Source organism: Mauremys reevesii, linkage group 2, assembly GCF_016161935.1.
Source record: "Mauremys reevesii isolate NIE-2019 linkage group 2, ASM1616193v1, whole genome shotgun sequence".
Taxonomy (NCBI): domain Eukaryota; kingdom Metazoa; phylum Chordata; order Testudines; family Geoemydidae; genus Mauremys; species Mauremys reevesii.
In genome coordinates this window covers 144,267,546-144,288,520 of record NC_052624.1, presented here as the reverse complement: position 1 = coordinate 144,288,520, position 20,975 = coordinate 144,267,546, and the positions used below count along the sequence as shown (strand labels likewise).

Genomic DNA, 20,975 nt, shown 5'->3' with positions numbered 1-20,975 from the left:
CTAGGTGTGTGTCAGGGGTGGGCCCAGCCCCTTCCTCCACCTGCCCCCGCCCTTACTCAAGGGATCTCCCCCAGGTGCTGTGACCCTTGTGGCACTGCGCAAGCCATGTCAGTCTTGGGGAGTGGCTCCTCCAGCTGGGTGCCAAGGTGCAGGAGGGCACCACCATGGACAAGCAGGCTGGCATCCCTCCGCTCCCCCCACCCTTTGCATCCACACTGCCACCTCTCCAAAGAGGCCCAGGGGCCAGTGTCCCTCCCAGGCTGGAGAAGCAGCTCTGGCTTGAACCATTCTCTGCCCCCAGACTGGAGTGTTACTTTGTAGCCAGGTCCTGGGCCCAGCTCCCTCTTCCAGGCGGCTCCAACAGCCAAGGTCACAAGGCTGCCCAGCTCCGGGCTATTTCTGTCCTGGAACCGTGAGGGAGCCCCTGGCCTGGCTGTTACTGGAGCCTGGGAAGAAGTGGGGGGGGGGGGGGAAGGGGGGACCTGCCCTCCCAGCAGCACCATAACTGGCTGCCTGCAACTGTCTATCTGCCCCAGAGTGGGTGCTGATTGGGCTGGCGGGGTATAAAAGGGGCACACAGGGCCATGGGGAGGTGCTGTTGCAGCTGCCAGAGCTGGGCTCTCCGGGCACGCTGCCCTCCCTGCTCTGAAGATGTCGACCCACCGGCTGGTGATCGTGCGCCACGGCGAAAGCACCTGGAACCAGGAGAACCGCTTCTGCGGCTGGTTCGACGCTGACCTGAGTGAGAAGGGGGCAGAGGAGGCACGGCGTGGGGCCCAGGCCCTCCGGGAGGCAGGCTACGAGTTCGACGTCTGCTACACCTCGGTGCTCAAGAGGGCCATCCGCACTCTCTGGGCCATCCTGGATGGCATCGACCAGATGTGGCTGCCCGTGGTGCGCACCTGGCACCTCAATGAGCGCCACTACGGGGGCCTGACCGGCCTCAACAAGGCTGAGACTGCCGCCCGGCATGGCGAGGAGCAGGTGAAGATCTGGCGGCGCTCCTACGACATTCCCCCTCCCCCCATGGACGAGCAGCACCCCTACTACCAGGTCATCAGCAAGGTGAGTGCCAGCCGGGCACCCCGGGGAGGGGCAACCAAGCACCTGGGTTGGTGGGGAGGGGGACTGGGGGGGGTTGCTAGCTGGGCACCCAGGAAAGGAGGGGTGGGGGTGCTAGCCGGGTCCCCTGGGGGCTGGGTGGGAGGGGGGAGACAGAGGGAGTGCCAGCTGGAGTTCTGTGAGGTGGGTGAGTTCCAGATGAGGGAGCAATGAGTGCCAGCCTGATGTCTTGCTCAGCATCCTGGGGGGAAGATGGGGAGGGTGCCCAGCCTGGTACCCCAGGCAGGGCCGGCGCAACCCATTAGGCAACCTAGGCAGTAGCCTAGGGTGCTAACATTTGGGGGGCGGCAACCGGATCTTTGGCCGCCCAATTGGGGGCGGCATTTCGGGGGGGACCTTCTGCCGTCTAGGGCAACAAAAAAGCTGGCGGTGTTCCTGACCCCAGAGGAGGGCTAGGGGGTGCCCAGCCAGCTGCACTGGGGCGGGGTGGCACCGGGAGAGGCAGATGGAAGCATCCGCTTCCCGGCAGGCTGACACCCCTGGCAGGGCCAGCAGGTGCTGGGGGTTGCTGAGTCAGTGCTCGGGGGGAGGGTTTGCTGGGAGAGCACAGGGCGTTTTGCTAAGCAAACAAGGATCTGGGGAGCAATGGAGGCATAGGTACAGGAGGGCACATGCTCACCCAGCGCTGGCCCCCAGGCCTCCCCCTCCCAGGACATGGGAGAGGCCGGATCAGGGTGCAGAGAGATGCCTGAGGCTCTCACCAAGCAGCTGGGCTGGTGCAGCTGCTGCCCGACCTCTCCCGGCACAGACACTGGGTCTGTGGCACGAAGCCCCCACCCAGCCGGTGGGCACAGGGCCTTCAGGATGGGCATCAGCCCTGTGGCTGCTGGCAAAGCTCTCTGGTGCAGCCCCCCAGAATCCCCATCTAAGTGCTGGGGGGCATCAGGCTGGGGAGACCCCCACCCCTTGGGCAAGATGGTCAGGCTGATCCATTGTTCTCGAGCACAGCTGGCCCATCCTGGCAGGGCCACACATGGGGTCGGGATGACAGTGGAGTCCCTGTGCATGGCCTCGCAGCCCTTCCCCCGCCCCCCCCCCCCCCCACAGGAAGGGTGATGGCTCCAGCCAGCCCGCCTGTCCCTGCAGGGTAAATAGTCTGCTAGGGCCATTGTCTGGCTAATCCCTGCTGTGAGGTGGGGAGGGGGAGGGGGAGGAACTAGGATCCCACCCTGCCAGAAGCATCCAGGCCGGATCTGCCTCTGGGAGCGAAGCTGGGGACAGGGTGATACGGGCCCCGGGGTGCCAATCTGGGTGGGAGGTTTGGGTGCCTTGCGTGGTGGGGGAGGGCAGCTCATACACTGTGGGAAGGGGCTAGCGAGGAGACCCCGGTAATCCTGCCCCTTCAAGCAACAGGCTCACGCTGGGTTCTGGGCTGAGCCCAGCTTTGGTTCTGATTAGAAACCCCTGGCCCCCCAGTCTCCTGCCTCTGGCTGAGCCCCAGGAGGGCTGGGGGGCAGGGGCCTGTTCCCCTCCCACGTTAAAATGTTTGTTGTTACCCAGGTGTCCAGCCCGATTGTGTCCCCCCCCCGCATCTGCCCCTGGGCTGGAGACCCTGGGGGAGGGGGTAGTGGGGCTTGTGTCCCTAGCGCTACCTGGGTGTCTCCCTTGCCCCCTAGGAGAGGCGCTACGCAGGCCTGAAGCCCGGGGAGCTGCCCACGTGTGAGAGCCTCAAAGACACCATCGCCCGCGCCCTGCCCTTCTGGAATGAGGAGATCGTCCCCCAGATCAAAGCCGGCAAGAGGGTGCTGATTGCCGCCCATGGGAACAGCCTGCGCGGCATCGTCAAGCACCTGGAGGGTATGGCCCCCTGACGAGTGACCTTTAGCTGGGCCAGGTGCCAGGCCCCATGCTCTCCTAGCTATGCGCCCTTTGTAAGGTCCCCAGGGCTCGTTCCCTCTAGCCTTGGCGTCTGCTCCTGGGGACATGGGGGCCAAACTGGTCCCCATCTGCCTGCTGGAAATTCCCTGCCTGTCACCTTGCTCTGGGGGAGAGAGGGTCCCCAGGGTGATTAGCAGGGCTGCCAGCGAGCTGTGGGGGCTGGTTTCCCAGCCAGCAGGCAGGAGACTGCTCTGCCAGGGGGCCTGGCGAGGAAGGGGGGCAGGGAGTGCCAGGAAAGGAGCTGCAGTGCGACTAGAAGGGACCCAGCAGGGAGGTGCCCCCAAACTCCCCCCCCCCCGATTTGGTTAAAGGCTCTAAGCCTCTTAGCCAGCTGGGATGGGCTGTAGGGGCAGCAGGTCTTATCCACCCTGGGACCTGTAGCTAGAGATGGGCTAGGTCTAATATGGGCATCAGGAGTCTGGGGGGCAACTCCTCCACCCCCTCTGTGTCTCAGTTTCCCCCACTGTATCATGAGGCTGACGGTCTGGGGCTGGGAGGTCTGATCAGCGGGCAGGTGAGGACCCTGGTGCAGCACCCGCCGTGAGCGACTCCCAGCTCCGGCGCAGGTGCAGCCCGGGCTGGGTACGCCGCGTATCCGAGGCCCAAGTGAGCCTCGTGGGGCAGGGGGGAGTAGGAGCTGGCAGCTCCATGACCGGCTGCCGCAGAAGGTTGTTGCTATTTTGAGGCGGGCGTCACATTTCAAGGCTCTGGGAGGGGTCTGGTTTCCACGCTGACCAGCCTCCCCCTCCAATTCTGAGGCTGGGATTCGGTTTCCCTGGCCTCTGGGAGCCCCCGCCCTAAAGGTCACTGAGGGATTCCAAGGAGCTTTTTCAGATGCAAGTGGATGGAGCTGCAGGACCCAGCCTGTGAGCTGTGAGGCAGCTCCTCAGGGGACTCCCCACAGCATCCCCCTGCTGGGAGAGGCCAGGGCTGGAGTAGCCGGAAGCTCCCCCCACAGCCAGCACCCTGCCTCGCCCCCGCAGCGCCCCCTGCTGGGACAGGCTGGGGCTGGAGTGGCACTCCCCCCACAGCTGGCACTGCCACCTCTCTGGCTGTGTTTCTGCCTCTGCCAGCAGGAGGCGCTGTAACTTTGTTGCTGTGCAGTGGGCCTGTCTGACCATCCTCCCCCTCTCCCCCCCCCCCGGCTCTCCCCACAGGGATGTCTGACGCCGCCATCATGGAGCTGAACTTGCCAACCGGGATCCCCATCGTGTACGAACTGGACGGGAGCCTGAAGCCCACCAAGCCCATGCAGTTCCTGGGTGATGAGGAGACCGTGCGCAAGGCCATGGAGGCTGTGGCTGCCCAGGGCAAGGTCCAGAAGTGAGGGGGAGGGAGAGCAGCTAGGGCAATAAACCTGTGAAACCCAACTGAGTGAGTGCAGTGCGGGCATGGGGGCCCTCGGGGCCTGATGCAGCGTGTGGAACGGGGGCCTCAGGGCCTGGAACAGCTGGGGGGGGGGGGTATGTAATCCCGTGGCGGGGGGGCTGGGGCCAGGCACAGCCTGGTGGGGGTAATGTAGCTCAGTGGTGGGGCTGCGCCTGACACAGCCTGGGGAGGGTATGTAGCCCAGTGGCGGGCTGGGGCCAGGCACAGCCTGGGGTAATGTAGCCCAGTGGTGGGGGGCTGCGGCCTGACAGAGCCTGGGGAGGGTATGTAGCCCAGTGGCGGAACGGGGCTGGGGCCAGGCACAGACTGGGGGGGGTATGTAGCCCAGTGGTGGGGGGCTGCGGCCTGACACAGCCTGGGGAGGGTATGTAGCCCAGTGGCGGGACGGGGCTGGGGCCAGGCACAGACTGGGGGGGGTATGTAGCCCAGTGGTGGGGGCTGGAGCCTGGAACAGCCTGGGGGGGTATGTAGCCCAGGAGGGGAGAGGGGTATTTAGGGGGTCCACCTACAGCCTGGGTGATCCAGCTTGGGGTGGACCTCACTTGACACAGCCTGGGGGCCCTCGCCCATTGGCAGAGGGAAAGTTTGGTGCTTGGCACTCCTGGGAACTCAGGGCCTGTCAAACCTTGGTGGCTGTGGAGGAGGAGCCAGCGTGCTGGGGGAGGGCAGCTTGGGGGTCTGGCTATGCTGCTCCCTCCGCGGTGGGAGGGAGAAGTAGGGCTGGCCTTGAGGCCCATTGGTGTGGGGGCCCCGTGTGGCCAGGGAGGGGTTACAAAGCCATAAGGCTGCTCCAACCTGTAGCAGGGGACTAAGTGCCACTCCTTGGCAGGTTCTCTCTGGGCTCCGAGGAGGGAGTGAGAGCGGCTCTGGGACAAGCAGGGAGCTCCTGGGTGGGTATGAACAGGGGGCCTGGTACCGCCTGTCCTTGAGGTGAGTCATTTTTCCTGGAGAAGGAGGCTGAACCCTACTGCCTGGGCCTGGAGCAGCTACCATGCCGGAGGGATCTAGAAACCTTCTCCATAGGCCGCCAGCTGGGTTTGAATCCTAGGCCTTCAGCACCAAAGCACAGGCTGCTGCCTGTGAGCTGAAAGAACAACCCCCATCAACCAGCACATTAATAGGCTCTTTTCCATGGACCAGATTATAGGGGACTGCCGCACACTTCACAAACATCCCTCGGGGTGCAGCCAGTATTTGCGCAAGGAGGGGCCCCGGGAGAGGTGCCCGGGCAGAGAAGATGGTGGGGCACACGGTGCCACATGGGCACGACACAGCTTGGTGTATAGGACGCAGAGGGCAGAGCCAGCCATAGAAAGGCTTGTGGGGCTGGAGCCAGGGGCAGCTCCAGGCACCAGCGCAGCAAGCGTGTGCCTGGGGCAGCAAATCACTGGGGGGGGGGGGCATGCCGGTTGCCGTGAGGGTGGCAGTCAGCCAGCCTTCGGCGGCATGCCTGTGGGAGGTCCGCCAGTCCCACGGTTTCGGCAGCAATTCGGCAGTGGGTACGCTGAAGGCACGGGAACCGGCAGATCACCCGCAGAAACGCCGCCGAATCCACATGACCAGCTGATCGCCCACAGGCGTGCCGCCGAAGGCCACCTGACTGCCGTACTTGGGGCGGCAAAAAACATAGAGCTGCCCCTGGAGACACCACTGCCCTCTAGAGGGTAGATGTGGAACCACAGAGCTGTGTGTCACAGACCCTGTACTGCTAACAACTCCTGGGGCTTCTCCTTAACCTCAGGTACAAGGACCTGGGCTTGTAGAGCTGGGCTCTATCACTGCTGCCACCAGGCCTGGCTGTGGGGAGCAGCAGAGAGGAAGCGTGGCTTGTCCACCTGTCTAGCCGGCCATGCATCCTGATCTCCTCCCAGCTGGCAGGCAAATGCCCCAGCTCTGGGCTTGCTGCCACCAGCTGCTCCAGCTGTGGGTTTGTGTGTCTCCTGCTTGTATCCTCTGACAATGGGGCAGAGGCTCATGCTGGACCTCATAGCAGCCTACTCTAAGTGCCCCTCACAAGGCATCCACCACACTGTGGCACCAAGAGAAATAAACACAGACTCCCCCCCCCCACCCCACTCTGTGTCTGGCTGGTTCTGGCTGTTTCCTTCATTCCTCCTCTTTCTTTCCTGGGGCATTTCTTCTCCTTCATTAGCTTCTCTCTCCCTTTCCCCTTTCCTCTTCTCCCCCAGCTGCTGCTATTTGGCCCCTGCTTCCCACCCTCCCGACTTGCATCCCCACAGAGGAGCCGGGCTAGGGGCCTGCATGCTCCTTCTCTGTGTGGATGGGGCAGCTGGCCTAGCCCTCAGCGTGGGCAGCCCCTGTACAGTTGATGTGGAGCAGGTCAGAGGCTGCTGTTCCAGCCCATCGGGTGCATGTCTGTGTGTGTGCATGCACTGGGCAGGTGGCCACGCTTCAGGAGATGCTATTTTGCAGCAGACCACAGTCTGGGGTCCAGTGTCTGAATCCCAGCACCCCTTCACGTTTACCTTGACTTGCTAGCGCCTCCACACTGTGATGTTGGTTACTCCCTGGCCAAACCCCTTGTTCCATAGCACGGACGTGCCCGAGTTAGTTGTGATTCCAGGAACAGGACGTCCAGTAGTGGAGCTAAAAATCTCATCTGGACCTGCCAAACTCTGGAGAGCCCTTGCTGGGTTTTCCCGCTGTCTCCCTGGGTTAGCCTGGACCCTACCCGCAGACCTGTGCGGGGCGGCGGGGAGAAATGCAGACAATTTTGGATGAAAAATTGAAAATGGAAATATTTCGCTTTGGCAAGTCGACTGCAGTGCGTGTGGCCCTCGCCCTTCGGGTGCCCGTTCTCCACCCACTGGGCAGACTACGTCCCTCTTGGTGCCACCAGGGTCTTCCCCCTTGGAGATGGCAGGCAGCAAATCATGGGAGTCCCTGGCCACAGTGCATTGTGGGAGAGCTAACCCAGAGGGCAAACCAGGCTGTTACCCCCAGCGTGCACCCTCTGGCTCTTCAGCACAAGTAGGAGCAGCCCTTGGCAGCTGTTGTCTGGCCCCACCTCTCCGGGATGCCATGGTGTCAAAGCTAATTCCCTACTCTGTCACTTCGAGTGCAGAAGGTGGGGGCCCGCAGTGATTTAAAAAATTAATACTGGCCACACCAGGCTTGTACTGAACTCCCAAGGTTACAGCTCTTCTCTGACTTTGGCTTGGTAAACGCTGCCACCACCCAAATGCAAAAAACCCCTTGAACCCAGGAAGGAACACTTGGGAATTCCTCCCTGGGGTACCCTCAAGCCTTTTTACCCCCACTCTGGGGAAGAGGTGAGAAGAAAACAAAGGAAATTAGGTGTGGCCACCAGCTAATTAAACAACATATGCACAAACTTAGGACACCAAAAATCCAATCCTGTTCTTAAAAAAGGTAAATGTTATTAAAAACAAAAAGGAAGAAAATACATCTGGGACTCAGGCATTTGCTAGATTTTAAAGAAGCAATTCCAAAAATTAAGCTCCCAAACTAGCTTTCTTGGGGGTTCAGCTTAAAGGTTACAAGCAAAGAAAAGCATCTGGGGTTAGCACAGTGATCCACAAGCCAAAATAAAGAAATAAACATGATCGCGTCTAGCTAAACTGTCCTTGTCCCAATGATTCCGTCTAGGTATGAAAGAAAACTTTTCATACCTGGTTCAAACCTTCCACAGCATTCCTGCTTATAGCATTGCTGCTCCATGTCCCTGCAGCCCAGAGAGAACAACAAACAAAGGGAAAGTTTCTTTCCCCATTTAAAAAAGTTCTAGCCTTCCCATTGGCTCTTTTGGTCAGGTGCCCACTTCTTTTTCTTTACCTGGGGGACTTTTAATCCTGTACAGGTAAAGCAAGCAGAGAACAGCTACCAAGAGGGATTTTACAGCTAACGGGCTGGCTGGGTGTCCATAAAAGGGAGCTACCCCCACCCCTTTCATTTATCACACATGGCCACACTGACTCTGATCCCAGGGACCATGTGGCCCCAGGCATGGCTGGATGTCACTCCGCTTCCATCCTCCTGCTCCGTCCCCTCCTCCCACACCCAGCCCCCCATGCCCAGACCAGCCTCCCACTGCTTGTGCCCCAGGTGGGCACCCTGCCTCATCCAAACGCCTCCTTAAACCCTGTGCCCCTATAACCCACACTTTCTGGGTGTGGTGTTCTGTCCCATCCAGTGGCACTGAGACCACTTAGAGAGAGTTAAATGTGTGAGTCTGCTTCCCACCCTTACCTAATAGCCAGTTGGCTTTTAGCTCATGTGGTAGAGGCTCATGCACTAAGCTCCAGAGGTCCCCGGTTTGAGCCCACCCGCCAACGACCGTGGTCTGTCAGCATTACACCAATGCCATGGCCCCTTGTTTCTCGCCCCACCTGTGCTACTGCCCTTCGTCCCCTCTGCTGCCTGCCTCTCTAAGACCCACTGCTTCTCACTCAATGGCATGGGAAGAGCCCCACTCGCTCCCTGATACTCAGGCCTCCCGGAGTCCCCAGTGAACCCGCTCTGCAGAGCAGTCATTCCCAAGGGGTCCTCTGCTCAGTCCCGGGTTTCATGGGCGACTCCCTGAACTGGTTTCCATGTGCTGGTTGCCTTGCCTGCCCTGGCTCAGGGCTGGCATGCTAATCAGCTCCATTTCACATCAGGGAGCACAGGGATGAGTCAGCCTTGCCCGCCCCCGGCTTCAGCCCCGCAACCAGGCAGGAGCTTGCGGTTCCTGCTTTTGTCTCCACTTAATCCCAGCCCTAAATGCAGGAACAATGAGCATTGCTGACAGCTGCATGCGTCACACCCTACTAGGGAAAGGACTGAGCACTGCTGGCATCTTCTGGTCCAGTGAGCCCCCAGTGCCGAGATAGCGGGGAGGACTCATACACTAGCCTGTAGCTGCAGCTACACCTCTCCCGGGGGCTGAGCTCCTCCAGACCAAACTCTGGGTGGAGGCCTGAGATACCATGGTGATGGGCACAGACACAGTGTATAAAAACAAAGAGAGATATCTGGGGATGGAGGCTTGTAGGGGAGGCTGTTTAAGGTCTCTCGCCTCCCCCCGCCCCATGGCACTGTGGGAAATAGAGCTTCCAGTATTGTTAGCTCAGGGCAGTTCTGTGTGGGGCGGGGACTCCTCCCTTGGCAAAGAAGCAGCAGATGAATTCCCTGCAAGGATCCCCCAGCCTCTGGCATCACACTGGCCCCCAGTCCTGGGGCTGGCTCCGCTGACAGCCCCAGGGCACTGCAAATGCCTATCTACCTTATCCCTCCCCGCCCCCAGCCTCCCCTCCCTCTATGAGACCAAAACTTGCCATGATCAGACACATCCAGGGCCCACAAAACCCTCTCAGCAGAGCCCTTGAGGGTTTGAAGCTCACCTCTCCCCCACCCGAGCACTCCTTGGCCCCCGACCTGCCGCCACGGGGCGCTGCAGTGTGTGTGGGTTGGCATAACATAGAGATCACAGACCAGCATCATGTCCTGCTGCATCTGGGCTCACTGACTGCAACCCCACAGCAGCAAAGAGAAGAAGCCAAGCCGGGTGGGTGGTCAGGAGGATTAAATGGAGGTGCAGGCCTCTCGTTTCCAGGCTGACTCAGCCAGCTGAGAACCATGTGTCATGGGCATGTGGGGTGAGTGGGTGCTGGGTGTACTGCCAGGATCTGCACCCCGCAGAGCGGACTAACAGCAGCGATGTACACCAGGGCAGAGCCCAGTGTGGGCAACTAAACCCCAGCAGGTGGCTCCTGTGGCTGTTTCGGGAGAGAAGTGGGAAGGGGGTGTTGCCTGCTTGCGTTTACACTAGAAATTCAGGTCTTGTCTACCCTGTTTCTCCTGGCAGATGCCAGCGAGTGAAGAACCAGGCATCGCACATCCTGGGAATGGGGCTTTATCTGGACTGTTTAAAATACCTTGTTTATTGTTTGGGCTTTGATGCTCATTTAACTCAAAGGCCTGAGAAACAGGTGGAAGGAAAGCGCTCTCTGTTAAGATTTGGCACTCTGGACTCTTCATGTGAGGGACCAGAGAGCTCCCAAGCAATGTATGTGAGATCACCAAGGAGTCTGTCCCAGGGTGGTTGGCCCTTCAACAGGAAATGGCTCTCTCTGCCCCACCTGCGACATTGTTAACTCACTGCCCAGGTGGGAAAAAGGATAATGACTTATGTGACTAAATTAGGCCTGGCTTGGGGATAAATAAGGGAGTGTTAACCAGGAACTCAGATCTTGCCTATGGTTAACTGGATGTGCTCTAAGGTCCACACCTCAGAGTCCCCATCCAGCAGACTCGTTCCCCCAAACCGCATCTATCAACGGAGAGAAAACCAAGGACAGGATTAACTATAAAGCAAACTGGTTTATTAAACAGTGACTCAAACAGGAAACAGTAACGTATAGGACCCGCGGCAAAACAATATACAAAGGGCATACAGGTACAGGTTGGCATAACAAACTGGCTTAAAGTCAAGGTCCCAAACCCATAAGGACAAAGGGGAATTTACTACAGGTAAGGTACAGATGTATACAGCATACTACACCAAGTTCAGAGGCAGTGGTGGCCCTAGGCCGAGGGTTTTTTTGCCACCCCAAGATCGCAAAGCAAAAAACAAACAAACAAAAAAACTTCCGAGTAGGCCATGTGACCCTTGCTCTTTCCCACCATAGAGAGAAAAAGGTGCCAGTTCTCTCAGGAAGGTCACCAACATGGTGGACAAACAACAACTCCTTACAAACAAAATGGCGACGGGCCTAAACAAAATGGAACTTGTAGTTTTTCCCCTACAGGAGAGGCCTGAGTAAAGGGAAAGGGACATTTCAGCAAAGGCCTGGCGAAGATGGCTGAGTAGCACCAGAACAGCAACAGGTTTTTTTTTGGCTTGCTGGCATCTCTGAGCCGGAGTGTGCGGAGCGACAAGAAATCCTGGGGGGTGTGGCTGGAAAGAGCGAGAGAGAGCAGAAAGCCAGCCTGACACTTTGTTTCTACCACTTCATTGGCAGAACTGAAATCGGCCCCGGAAAGGGAACCTTATTTTGAACTGTGGTGGGGAGTAGTTCAGGTGCCCTATGGAGAGGGGAAACTGAGGCAGAGCCACTGCAGCACCGAGGCAGACCACGAGGGGGTGATTGGGAGGTAGCCAGCCCTGTTCCAGTGTCCGTCTACAGGATCAAGCAAGCAGAGCTGACAGGGCTGCGAAACAAGCAGAAACAAGACATGAACCCTGGGCTCCCCTATCCTCCAACACCATCTCCTCTTTCCATCCCAAAGCTGGGTCACCCAGCTGTGAAAATGGGGCCCCTGGTGATGCTGTGGGGGTGGGCTCTGGGCAGTAGGGGCAGGGCTGATCTGGGGTTAGTAGATGGTGTATGGGCCTAGGAGCCAGGACCCCTGGTTTCCACTCCTGGCTCTGGCACTGACTCACTATGACCTGGGCCATGTCCTGTTAGCATCTGTCACAGGGAGCTAATGATCTCAGCTCTCCAGGAGAGCAGTGCAAAGCTGGGCTGGAGGAGCTCTGCTCTGCACGTGCCAGGCAGTCCCAGAGTGCTGCCCCCACACCCTACCCCATTACTCCTGGTTGTGCGGGGGAGGGGGGAGATGGACCAGGCACCTCCATCCTGCATGCACTTCCATAGCAAACACTCCCATAGCAACAGACAGCAGGGTGCGCTGGGGGTAAGCAGCCTCCCCCCACCATAATGAGGAATGAAAAGGGCTCGGTGGGGGTAGGGGAAGATGTGGGTCTAGCCAAAATTGGAGAGATGCAGCAGCAAGCTCGCTCTGGGCAGCCCAGAACCTCAGTGTGGGCCCCTGAGCGTAAGCAGAATGAGCAATCGCTTAGGGTCCAGGGTAGCTCAAGGGGTGGGAGGGGCCCTGTTCACTTTTAAATATTATTGGGGGGGACAAAATATTCCTGCTTAGAGCCCCCAATGGGCTGGCACCACCTGTGCATGACAGTGAGCGCCTGGCCCTGCAGCAAGAGCTGTCGATACACACTCGCCCCCTCAGACAGCTGGTACATACATATACAATCATGCATGACAGCCTCACTACCCCTCACACGCACACGCCGCTTTGACACTTCGCAAATGCCTGGTCCAGCCCTTCTCTTCAGCTGCTCTGGGCAGCACGCCGCCCGGTACCCACCCCCCTGCCCACCCAGCTCCTGTCTCCGTTCCCCTGCAGGAGACACAGTCCCACAGTCTCAGCTGCTAACAGCCTGGCAGACGGGGCCTAAGCTCCACTTTGCTCAGGGCCGGAGGTGTGAAATTCGGTACAGAGCCGGCTCACCAGGGATCCAGCACCTCAGGCTATTAGATCCAGAGCCCAGCGGAGAGGCCAGGGGCATGGTGCAAGCCTGCCTGCCTCCCAGGCCTTTTGCCAGCTCTCCGGGCTGCTCACAAATCCATGCAGCTCAGCAATCACCTGTAACAAGGGAGTTTCCTATGGATGCATTTCCAGCCCCGCGCGGGACCAGAAGCTCCCCACATGGCCCCTTTTCCAGCCACCCTGTGTGACCAGCAAGGTGTATCCATGGCTTCTTGCCACCATCCACACAGGGTAATTGTTGGTTGTAATGACCAAGCCCCTGTCTCCCTGGTGAGGGTTCCCTGTGCTGCCATGGGGACTAGATCCCAGTAGTCTGAGGGGGCTGGAGACCTGTGGTGGGGTGAATCCCCCTTCCTTGGGCAAATCCTTAGTGCAGGGATTCTCCACCAGTGCAATCTGGAGACAAGAATCCACCCTCTTCAGGCCCGACTGAGCCAGACACAATCTCTCTCTCCCCGCTCAGGCCCACATCTCAGCCCGTTTGTAGATTGCACCATGGCTCACTCCTAGTGCTGGTGGCTCACTCCCGCCCCCTTGCAGACCTAGGAGCTCCTGCTGGGCTGGAGTTGACTCTGCAACACTGGAAATCAACTCCTCTTGGCCTGCGATCCTCAATGCTCTGTGGATGGAGCCGTGGCCTGCCTGACGCACGCAGGAGCAGTGGCGCTGGGGACCCGGCTTGGGAGCCAGAGGCAACCAAAGGGTTTGTCTGGGACCAGCAGCCGCAAGTGAGAATAACTTACACACAGCCTTTGTGCTGCCGCCACCACACTCTCCGGGGCTGCCATTTGGCCTGGATGATGCCCCAGCTGTGCTCAGTGCATGGGAGCAGGAGAGATGCTGGGGGTGCCCGGCTCCTGCATAAGGATGGAGAGAGCAGCCTCCACTGGGGAGCTGGCACCTACCTCATGGTCTCACAGTGTCCCCTGCCCTGAACCTGACCCCACCGGTGGCTAGCAGAGAGGGGAACCAAGAGCCACGCTGCGATCGGCCATACCCGCACACACCTGCCCCTCTGAGCCAGCAGGGGGTTAGTGCCCCTACGACCAGCAGTCACCAGAGCACTGAGTATCCGGCCCCACGCTGGCAGGGTTGGAGTGCTGCCTACAATGTCTCCTACTGCCCTGTCCCAGGTGAGATGTCACAGGGCGGTTCATCTTCCATGCAGGTAGGCACGGCTTGGGGATTCCACACCCCTGGATGGCGAGGTAGCGGGAGAACTGGCAGTGCCCCTGCAGCAGAGGGAAGAGCCCCAGAACTGGAGGCATCAGGGGAGCCTCCCACTTTCCTGCCAATCCAGTTACCCAGGCATGCCCCCCCTCCGGCCAGGCTGATGTTAGGGTGGTGCCTGCTCCTGCTGCACTAAGGGATGTGGATGTGATCTGGGCCACTGACTCACCACCAGAAAGATCAGGGGGGTATTTGCTGGTTTCTCACACCGGGTTGAATTGCTGGGCGCAGGGGACAGCCGGTTTCCCTTCCCCCAATGCACAGTCCCCCGCTCCCTCTGGGCTGCATTCACCTCCCCCCGTCCTCCCCCTCCCCCTACCGGCTGCACTGTCTCCCCTCCCCGCATCTGCATTGTCGCCCCTGCTCCGCCCAGACTGCGTTCTGCCCCTAACCCCCCACATCCGGCTGCACTGTCCCCCCCCCGCCTGCCCCCATCCCCCTGCCTGGCGGCTGCACTGTCACCCCCGGCTGCGTTCTTCCCCAGCCCCCTCACACCCGTCTGCATTGTCCCCGCGACCGGCTGCGCTTTGCCATGACCCCGAGCCTTGGCAGGCGGCTCTCTGGGCTCCGCCCGCTTTGTTGGGAGCGGGGGGCGCGGACAGGGGCTGGCTGCGCGGAGCTGTCGGGGGGGGGGGGCAGCGGCTCAGCGGATCTCGGCTGCCCCGCTCCCGCCGGCGGCACCGGCCGGGCCCAGCCCCACGGGGGTCCCGGAGAGCCTGGGGCTCCGCGAGCCTCTGCCCGAGCCCTGGGCGCGGGGGCGGCTCCATCCGCCGGCGCCGTTAGCCTGCGCAGCCTGGCCGGGGCGGGCTCCGGGATCCAGGCACCGGTGAGTGGCCGGGCGGCTCCGGATCCGCGGGGATCGGGTCCAGCCGCGCAGCGCAGCGCCCCGGGGAAGGTGCCCTGCTGGGCGTCGTCTGGCCGCGCAGCTCCCGTGGGCTGGATCCGGCATTCAAGGGGGCTGGGGTCCCCCGGTGCCTTTAAAGGCTGGGGGTGACGGGGCGCCACGCCCCCCCCCCTGGGGACAGCCAGGGGAGCGGGCAGCAGCTAGCGGGGAGCCCTCGTGGGGACGCTAGCTGAGGAGTCCCAGTCTAGGGGCCACCCCTATTCCCAAGGGCCCCCTGCTGGGCCAGCAGCGGCCCACAGTGCTGGCAGGAGAAGGGGGCTGGTGCATTCTGGGTCCATCCCTGGACACCCTCTGACCCAGACTGGGTGCCCCCCGCCCCAGCCGTGGCCATGGCGCAGTACTCGGGGCAGCCTCAGGAGCTGCATGCCAACACCTCGCACCTGGGGCCAGGTGTGGCTGCTCTGCTGGACAGGAGCAGTGAGTTCACCCTGGGCCTGAACATCTTCTCTGGCGCTCTGCATGCCGGGCCCCCCAACCTCTCCCTGATGCCGTGCGAGCTGGAGCCGCTGGGCTCCCTACCTCTGGACACGGAGGGGTCTGCAGCTTGGGGTAGCCTTCTGGGGCCGGCCCTGTCACTGGTGCTGCCTGTGGTGTACGCCCTCATCTGTGGCTGCGGCATCCTGGCCAACGGGCTGGTGATCTCCATCGTGCTGAGCTGCAAGCACAAGCTGGTGTCGGACGTCTACATCCTGAACCTGGCCGTGGCTGACCTGCTCTTCTTGGTGGGGATGCCCTTCATCATCCACCAGCTTGTCCAGGAGCACGGCTGGATATTCGGGGACTTTCTGTGCCGTGCTGTCACCACCCTCGACCTCAACAACCAGTTCACCAGTGTGGCCATCGTCACCGTGCTCTGCGTGGACAGGTACCCAGCAGGGCATGCTCTGCAGCATGGCCCTAGCCCCATGAGGTGTCCTGTTTTCCCTTTGGGAATATATGGTCACTTTACTTCTGGGCAGCTAGTGTCACTCTCACAGCTGCGGTGTTGGCAGCCATGGCACAGGCTGTAGCCTGTGGGGTTGGGGCAACCCTGCGGGGTGGACAAGCCCCTAAAGGCTGAACTCATACAGGGCCCGAATGGCTGCAGAGCTGGAATACTGGAGGTGGGGCGAACAGGGCTAGAATAGTGGGAGGGCTTCAGGATAGAGGAAGAGCTAGGGGGTGGCAGGGCACAGGTGGAGCTGGGGGCGGGGCAGGGTTGAAATGAGGATGGGGGCTGCAGGGCTCCGGTGGAGGTGGGGGTGTGGCAGGGCAGAGAGGGGTGAAGTTGAGCCCCAGCAAGCCCCCCTGCCCAGCCCCCTCAGAGAGTGTTGAGCTGGTGTAGGGGGTCTGCACCCCCTGCTCAGGGCCTGTGGGTAGGGACCCCCTGCATCAGCACTTGGGTCATTGTTTCCTGGCCTCTCCAGGCTGGGGCAGCTGGGAACTCTGTCCCCTCTTTGAAACAAGGGGCTCAACAGCTGTCTCATCCCCAGCCCCATCGTCACCCCTAGATCTCCCTGCCTCACCCCCCATCCTGCCCCGTGCCCCTCCCGATGGCCACTCTCTCCCCAGGTACGTGGCAGTGGTGTACTCGTCCACAGTGGGCCAGAAGCGGACGCTCCGCTGCACGGCCCTGATCAATGCCGGCGTGTGGGCCAGCAGCCTGGTGATGGCCACGCCAGCCATGCTGTACGCCCGGGTGCAGCGGGAGAACCAGACGGAGCTGTGCCTCATGGATCTGCCAGGCCCCAGCAGCCTGTACTGGTACACGCTCTACCAGTCACTGGCGGCCTTCCTCCTGCCGTTGCTGGTGATCACAGTGCTGTACTCCCTCACCCTGCACCACCTGTTCCGGGCCATGCACCGGGCACAGCGACGCTGCTCGGCCCGCAGCCGGCGAGTCACCCGCATGGCGCTCACCATCATCACTGCCTTCCTCATCTGCTGGACACCCTTCCACGTGGTGCAGCTGGTCAACCTGACGGCCACCCCCTCCGCTGCCTCCTTCTACCTGAACCAGCTCACCATCTGCCTCAGCTATGCCCACAGCTGCGTCAGCCCCGTCCTCGTCCTCTTCTGCACCGAGTTCTTCCGTGAGCGGATGGCCCATTCTAGGTGCGGGCGGGGCATGGGCTGCTGGAGACAGGGCTTAATCAGGGGACCAGGGTGCGGGGGAGATAATGCCGCAGGTGTGCTCATAGTTCTGTGAGGTCCCCCTACAGGCTGGGGCAGGAATTGATGTCTCTCCCCACCTATTTCTCCTGGGGGAGGGATAGCTCCGTGGTTTGAGCATTGGCCTGCTAAACCTAGGGTTGTGAGCTCAATCCTTGAGGGGGCCACTTAGGGATCTGGGGCAAAAATCTGTCTGGGGATTAGCCCTGCTTTGAGCAGGGGGTTGGACTAAATGATCTCCTGAGGTCCCTTGCAACCCTGATATTCTATGATTTAACCCCTGTCTCCAGCCCACCTTCCTGGGCAACCCCCCAATCCAGCTTTGCCCCACCCCAGTGCAGAGATAGGGCTCTGTGTCCTGTGCCTGGCCTTGAAGGTGCTCTGGGGGTGGGGTGAACCCAGCCCTGTGTTACTGGCCAAGTCAGGCACAGAACCTGCATCCCTGCAATCCAGATTCCTGGGGGGACAGCCTGTATTCACTCCCCTCAGGAAGCCGCTGTGATTCCTGGATCTTTGCTGGGGATGATCAAAAGCCAGGCAGCTCCTTAGTACGCACCCCTGCTGCCCTCCACCTCCTGTTCTAGTCCTCACATCTGGCCAAAGCCCAGCTCCCACTTCAGGTGTGAGCACGGATGCCGAGAGAGGGTTCGGCCCCGGTGAAAATTTTTTTTGGGGCAGATCGGCTAACGAGGGGGAGGGCCAACGAGGGGGAGGCTGGGCCCTGGGCCCCCTTCCGGACCGCCAGGCCCGGTAATTTGTACCAGCTTCCCCATCCCCACCCCCATCAGCCCTGGGTGTGAGTGCATCCTGGTGAGTGAGCCCAGGATCGGGCCCCACTCCCAGTGTGGGCAATGAGCGCAGAGATCGGGTCCTGTTCCAGGGGTGGGCGGTGAGCCCGGGGGTCAGGTCCATCCCTCACTCAGGGCTTTTGAAGTTTCAGTCCAATCCCCTAAGTCTGGAGAATTGCCCTTATCTGGGAGCTGCCCCTGACCTCTGATCCCAGGCCTCCTTTTGCCCTCCCCTGTGTCAGCAGCCTATGGAAGACCCTGAGATCTGCCCCGTCCCCTTGCTGACCTGCCCCCAAACTCCCCAGCCCTCGTGGGTTCTGCTCCCCCATTGACTCTGACTCCTCTGCCCAGTCCTTCCCCCATCAGAGTCCCCCGGGGTCCTCCCCTCTGCTCCTCCATCCACCCCTCCCTTCTGCCCCAAATCCCCCTTTCCCCACAGATAGTGCCCAGCTCCACCATCCCTGGAATTACACCCCGCCCCACACTTGCTGCCTCTCCTGGCCCAAGCCACCAGTACCTCCAGCTCAGTGTCTCCCCAGTGCCTTCCTTGGCCTGCACCCGCCATGCCCAGCCATTGGGGGTCACAGTTCACCTGCTCCTGCCATCTCCCCCACAGTCTGTCCCTTCCCTGTCTGCACCGTGGCTGGGGCAGGACTCCATTGTGGGCGGGTTTGCAAAGCGGGTGTGTGTGGCGCTAGCTGCATAGTAACCCCACTCTCCCCTGCCCTCTCTGCTCCCCAGGCACATCTAGTGCCAGCCTGCCCTGTCCTTTCACACCTGGCACATGAGCCTGCACCTGGGCAGCTCCTGCTAGCTGCCACATCTCAGCAGAGCCAGCAGCCAGAGCTCAGGGTCTGGACAGGGACCCGAGCCCAGGGGATCGCTCTGCCCTTGTGGTACCTGAGGGATTGGGGTAATGGGGATTTGGGTTTCCTCCCACAGAGCCCTGCTGGTCCATGGGCTCCCATTCCAATAGCCCCACATCTCCAGCTGGAGCAAATGTCAGGGTTGGGGGTGAACCCAGCTCCTGGGGGGAGTTCAGCCAGGACTGCGCGTCCCACTATAATTCCCAGCCCCTTCTCACCAGGCAATTGGGGTCCCTCATGCCAGGGTCTGCTGCCTGATGTGCTTCCTCCTGTTGTCGGCACCCTGCATAACAGCCCCCTCCTGCACAGAGAGCTTGCTTGCCAGGGCCGGCTGGAGTAGGAACGGCTGTTAACTCCCCCCATACCCCGCATGGGCCCATTGGTGCCACAAAGGGCCAGGAGCAGGAGCATAGGGGGCAAGGGGCAGCACCGCTTCTTGTGTCAAGGAAAAAAACTCTGACCTTCCCCTGCCCCCAGGCTGGTGAGATCCTTCCCCTCCCAACCAGACCCCTTCTCTGCCCATGCACTGTCACCACCCCATTCTTGGACACTCGTCTTCCTGCTGTGTTGCCTGAGCCCTGATGCCAAGCCGTGCCCGTGCCATACAGGCAGCTTGGGTATTGGCATACCCTCTGTCAGTGAGATGCTCTTAGTGGTGTTAGTTGCTGGGGCTGGGCTCTAGGGAGATCCTTAGTTTCTGGCCTGGCTCCCTTGCACCCTGGCTGCCCATGTGAGAGTGACTGTGTCCCCCTCTCCGCAGGTACTGCAGATTCATCGCCAGGTGGAGGGCACTGCGTGCAGGCACTGCCCTGCCCAGCCAGGAGCTCACCTCCACCGTCTACAGCCCACAAGTGGGCAGCACCACGGCCCAGCGCTGCCGGCGCCCCTTCGGCACCGAGCAGCTGCCATGCTCCATGACCGAGGCCAGTGTCACCATCAATGGGCAGGAGGAGCAAAGCGCCGTCTAGAAGCCTCCGTGCTACCAGAGCACTGACTTCAGTTGGAGCCCACGGATGGCCCCCACTGCTGCAGCATGACTTGGCAGGCGTGGGGACAGAACTTTGGTGATGCCAGGCCAAGGCAACATGCCAGGAGCCTCAGCCGCGGCTCAGATGGGACTTTTTACCTCCCCATAGGACAGTGCAGATTCCCACCCCCGAGGCTGGTGGGAAGAGCCAGTCTAGCTCAACCACCAGATATGGACTTGATGCGGGAATTGCTGGGTGAGGTTCTCTGGCCCGGGTTATGCAGGAGGTCAGACTGCCTGGTCGCAATGGTATCTCCTGGCCTTACAGTTGTCAGATCTATGAATCAGGGAGTCTGGGCAGGAAATGGCAGTGACAGAAGAGACTTTAATAAAGCAAAAAGAACGCACCAGGGAGTCTGTCTGTCACCCTCACCCCCCCCCCCCAGGATGGGTGACAACTTAAATGTATACCCCAATTTAAAAAAACATAAGAAGAGAACCAAAAAAGAGCCACGGTGGTTAAACAACAAAGTAAAAGAAGCGGTGAGAGGCAAAAAGGCATCCTTTAAAAAGTGGAAGTTAAATCCTAGTGAGGAAATTGAGGTGTCATTAGGGGAGGTTTTGGAAAAAATTGATAAACTAAACAGTAATAAATCTCCAGGATCTGATGGTATTCACCCAAGAGTTCTGAAGGAACTCAAATGTGAAATTGCAGGACTACTAACTGTCATCTGTAACTTATAATTTAAATCAGCTTCTGTACCAAATGACTGAAGGATAGCTAATGTGATGCCAATTTTTAAAAAGGGCTCCAGAGGTGAACCTGGCAACTACAGACCAGTAAGCCTCACTTTAGTACCGGGCAAATTGGTTGAAACTATCATAAAGAACAAAATGTTCAGACACATAGATGAACGTAATTTGTTGGGAAATAGTCAACATGGTTTTTGTAAAGGGAAATCATGCCTCACCAATGTACTAGAATTCTTTGAGGGGGACAACAAGCATGTGGCCAAAGGAGATCCAGTGGATATAGTGTATTTAGATTTTCAGAAAGCCTTTGACAAGGTCCCTCACCAAAGGCTCTTAAGCAAAATAAGCAGTCATGGGATAAGAGAGAAGGTGCTCTCATGGATTGGTAACTGGTTAAAAGATAGGAAACAAAGGATAGGAATAAATGGTCAGTTTTCAGAATGGAGAGAGGTAAATCGTGGTGTCTCCCAGGGGTCTGTTCTGGGATCAGTCCTATTCAACATATTCATAAATGATCTGGAAAAAGGGGTAAACAGTGAGGTGGCAAAATTTGCAAATGAGTCAAAACTATTCAAGATAGTTGAATCCCAGGCAGACTGCAATGAGCTACAAAA

General features: G+C 59.9%; 2 protein-coding genes across 2 annotated transcripts; both read left to right on the top strand.

Moving 5' to 3' along the window:
• Positions 1-587: 587 nt before the first annotated feature.
• LOC120398150 (phosphoglycerate mutase 2) lies at positions 588-4,370 on the top strand. Its single transcript, XM_039525240.1, has 3 exons — positions 588-1,065; positions 2,739-2,919; positions 4,158-4,370. Exons 1-3 carry the CDS (start codon positions 652-654, stop codon positions 4,325-4,327), a joined length of 765 nt encoding a protein of 254 aa, XP_039381174.1. The 5' UTR covers positions 588-651; the 3' UTR covers positions 4,328-4,370.
• A 10,668-nt stretch (positions 4,371-15,038) lies between these two features.
• LOC120398496 (melanin-concentrating hormone receptor 2-like) lies at positions 15,039-20,007 on the top strand. The gene is made up of 3 exons (XM_039525969.1): positions 15,039-15,701; positions 16,388-16,930; positions 19,402-20,007. Exons 1-3 carry the CDS (start codon positions 15,166-15,168, stop codon positions 19,607-19,609), a joined length of 1,287 nt encoding a protein of 428 aa, XP_039381903.1. The 5' UTR covers positions 15,039-15,165; the 3' UTR covers positions 19,610-20,007.
• Positions 20,008-20,975: the final 968 nt, after the last annotated feature.

Bases quoted from the DNA above. Each gene is read 5' to 3' on its own strand.
- LOC120398496 (XM_039525969.1), top strand. From the start codon at position 15,166: ATGGCGCAGTACTCGGGGCAGCCTCAGGAGCTGCATGCCAACACCTCG. The intron at 15,702-16,387 runs GTACCCAGCAGG...CTCTCTCCCCAG, and splicing joins ACCGTGCTCTGCGTGGACAG to GTACGTGGCAGTGGTGTACT. The intron at 16,931-19,401 runs GTGCGGGCGGGG...CCCTCTCCGCAG, and splicing joins GAGCGGATGGCCCATTCTAG to GTACTGCAGATTCATCGCCA.
- LOC120398150 (XM_039525240.1), top strand. From the start codon at position 652: ATGTCGACCCACCGGCTGGTGATCGTGCGCCACGGCGAAAGCACCTGG. The intron at 1,066-2,738 runs GTGAGTGCCAGC...CTTGCCCCCTAG, and splicing joins ACTACCAGGTCATCAGCAAG to GAGAGGCGCTACGCAGGCCT. The intron at 2,920-4,157 runs GTATGGCCCCCT...CTCTCCCCACAG, and splicing joins CATCGTCAAGCACCTGGAGG to GGATGTCTGACGCCGCCATC.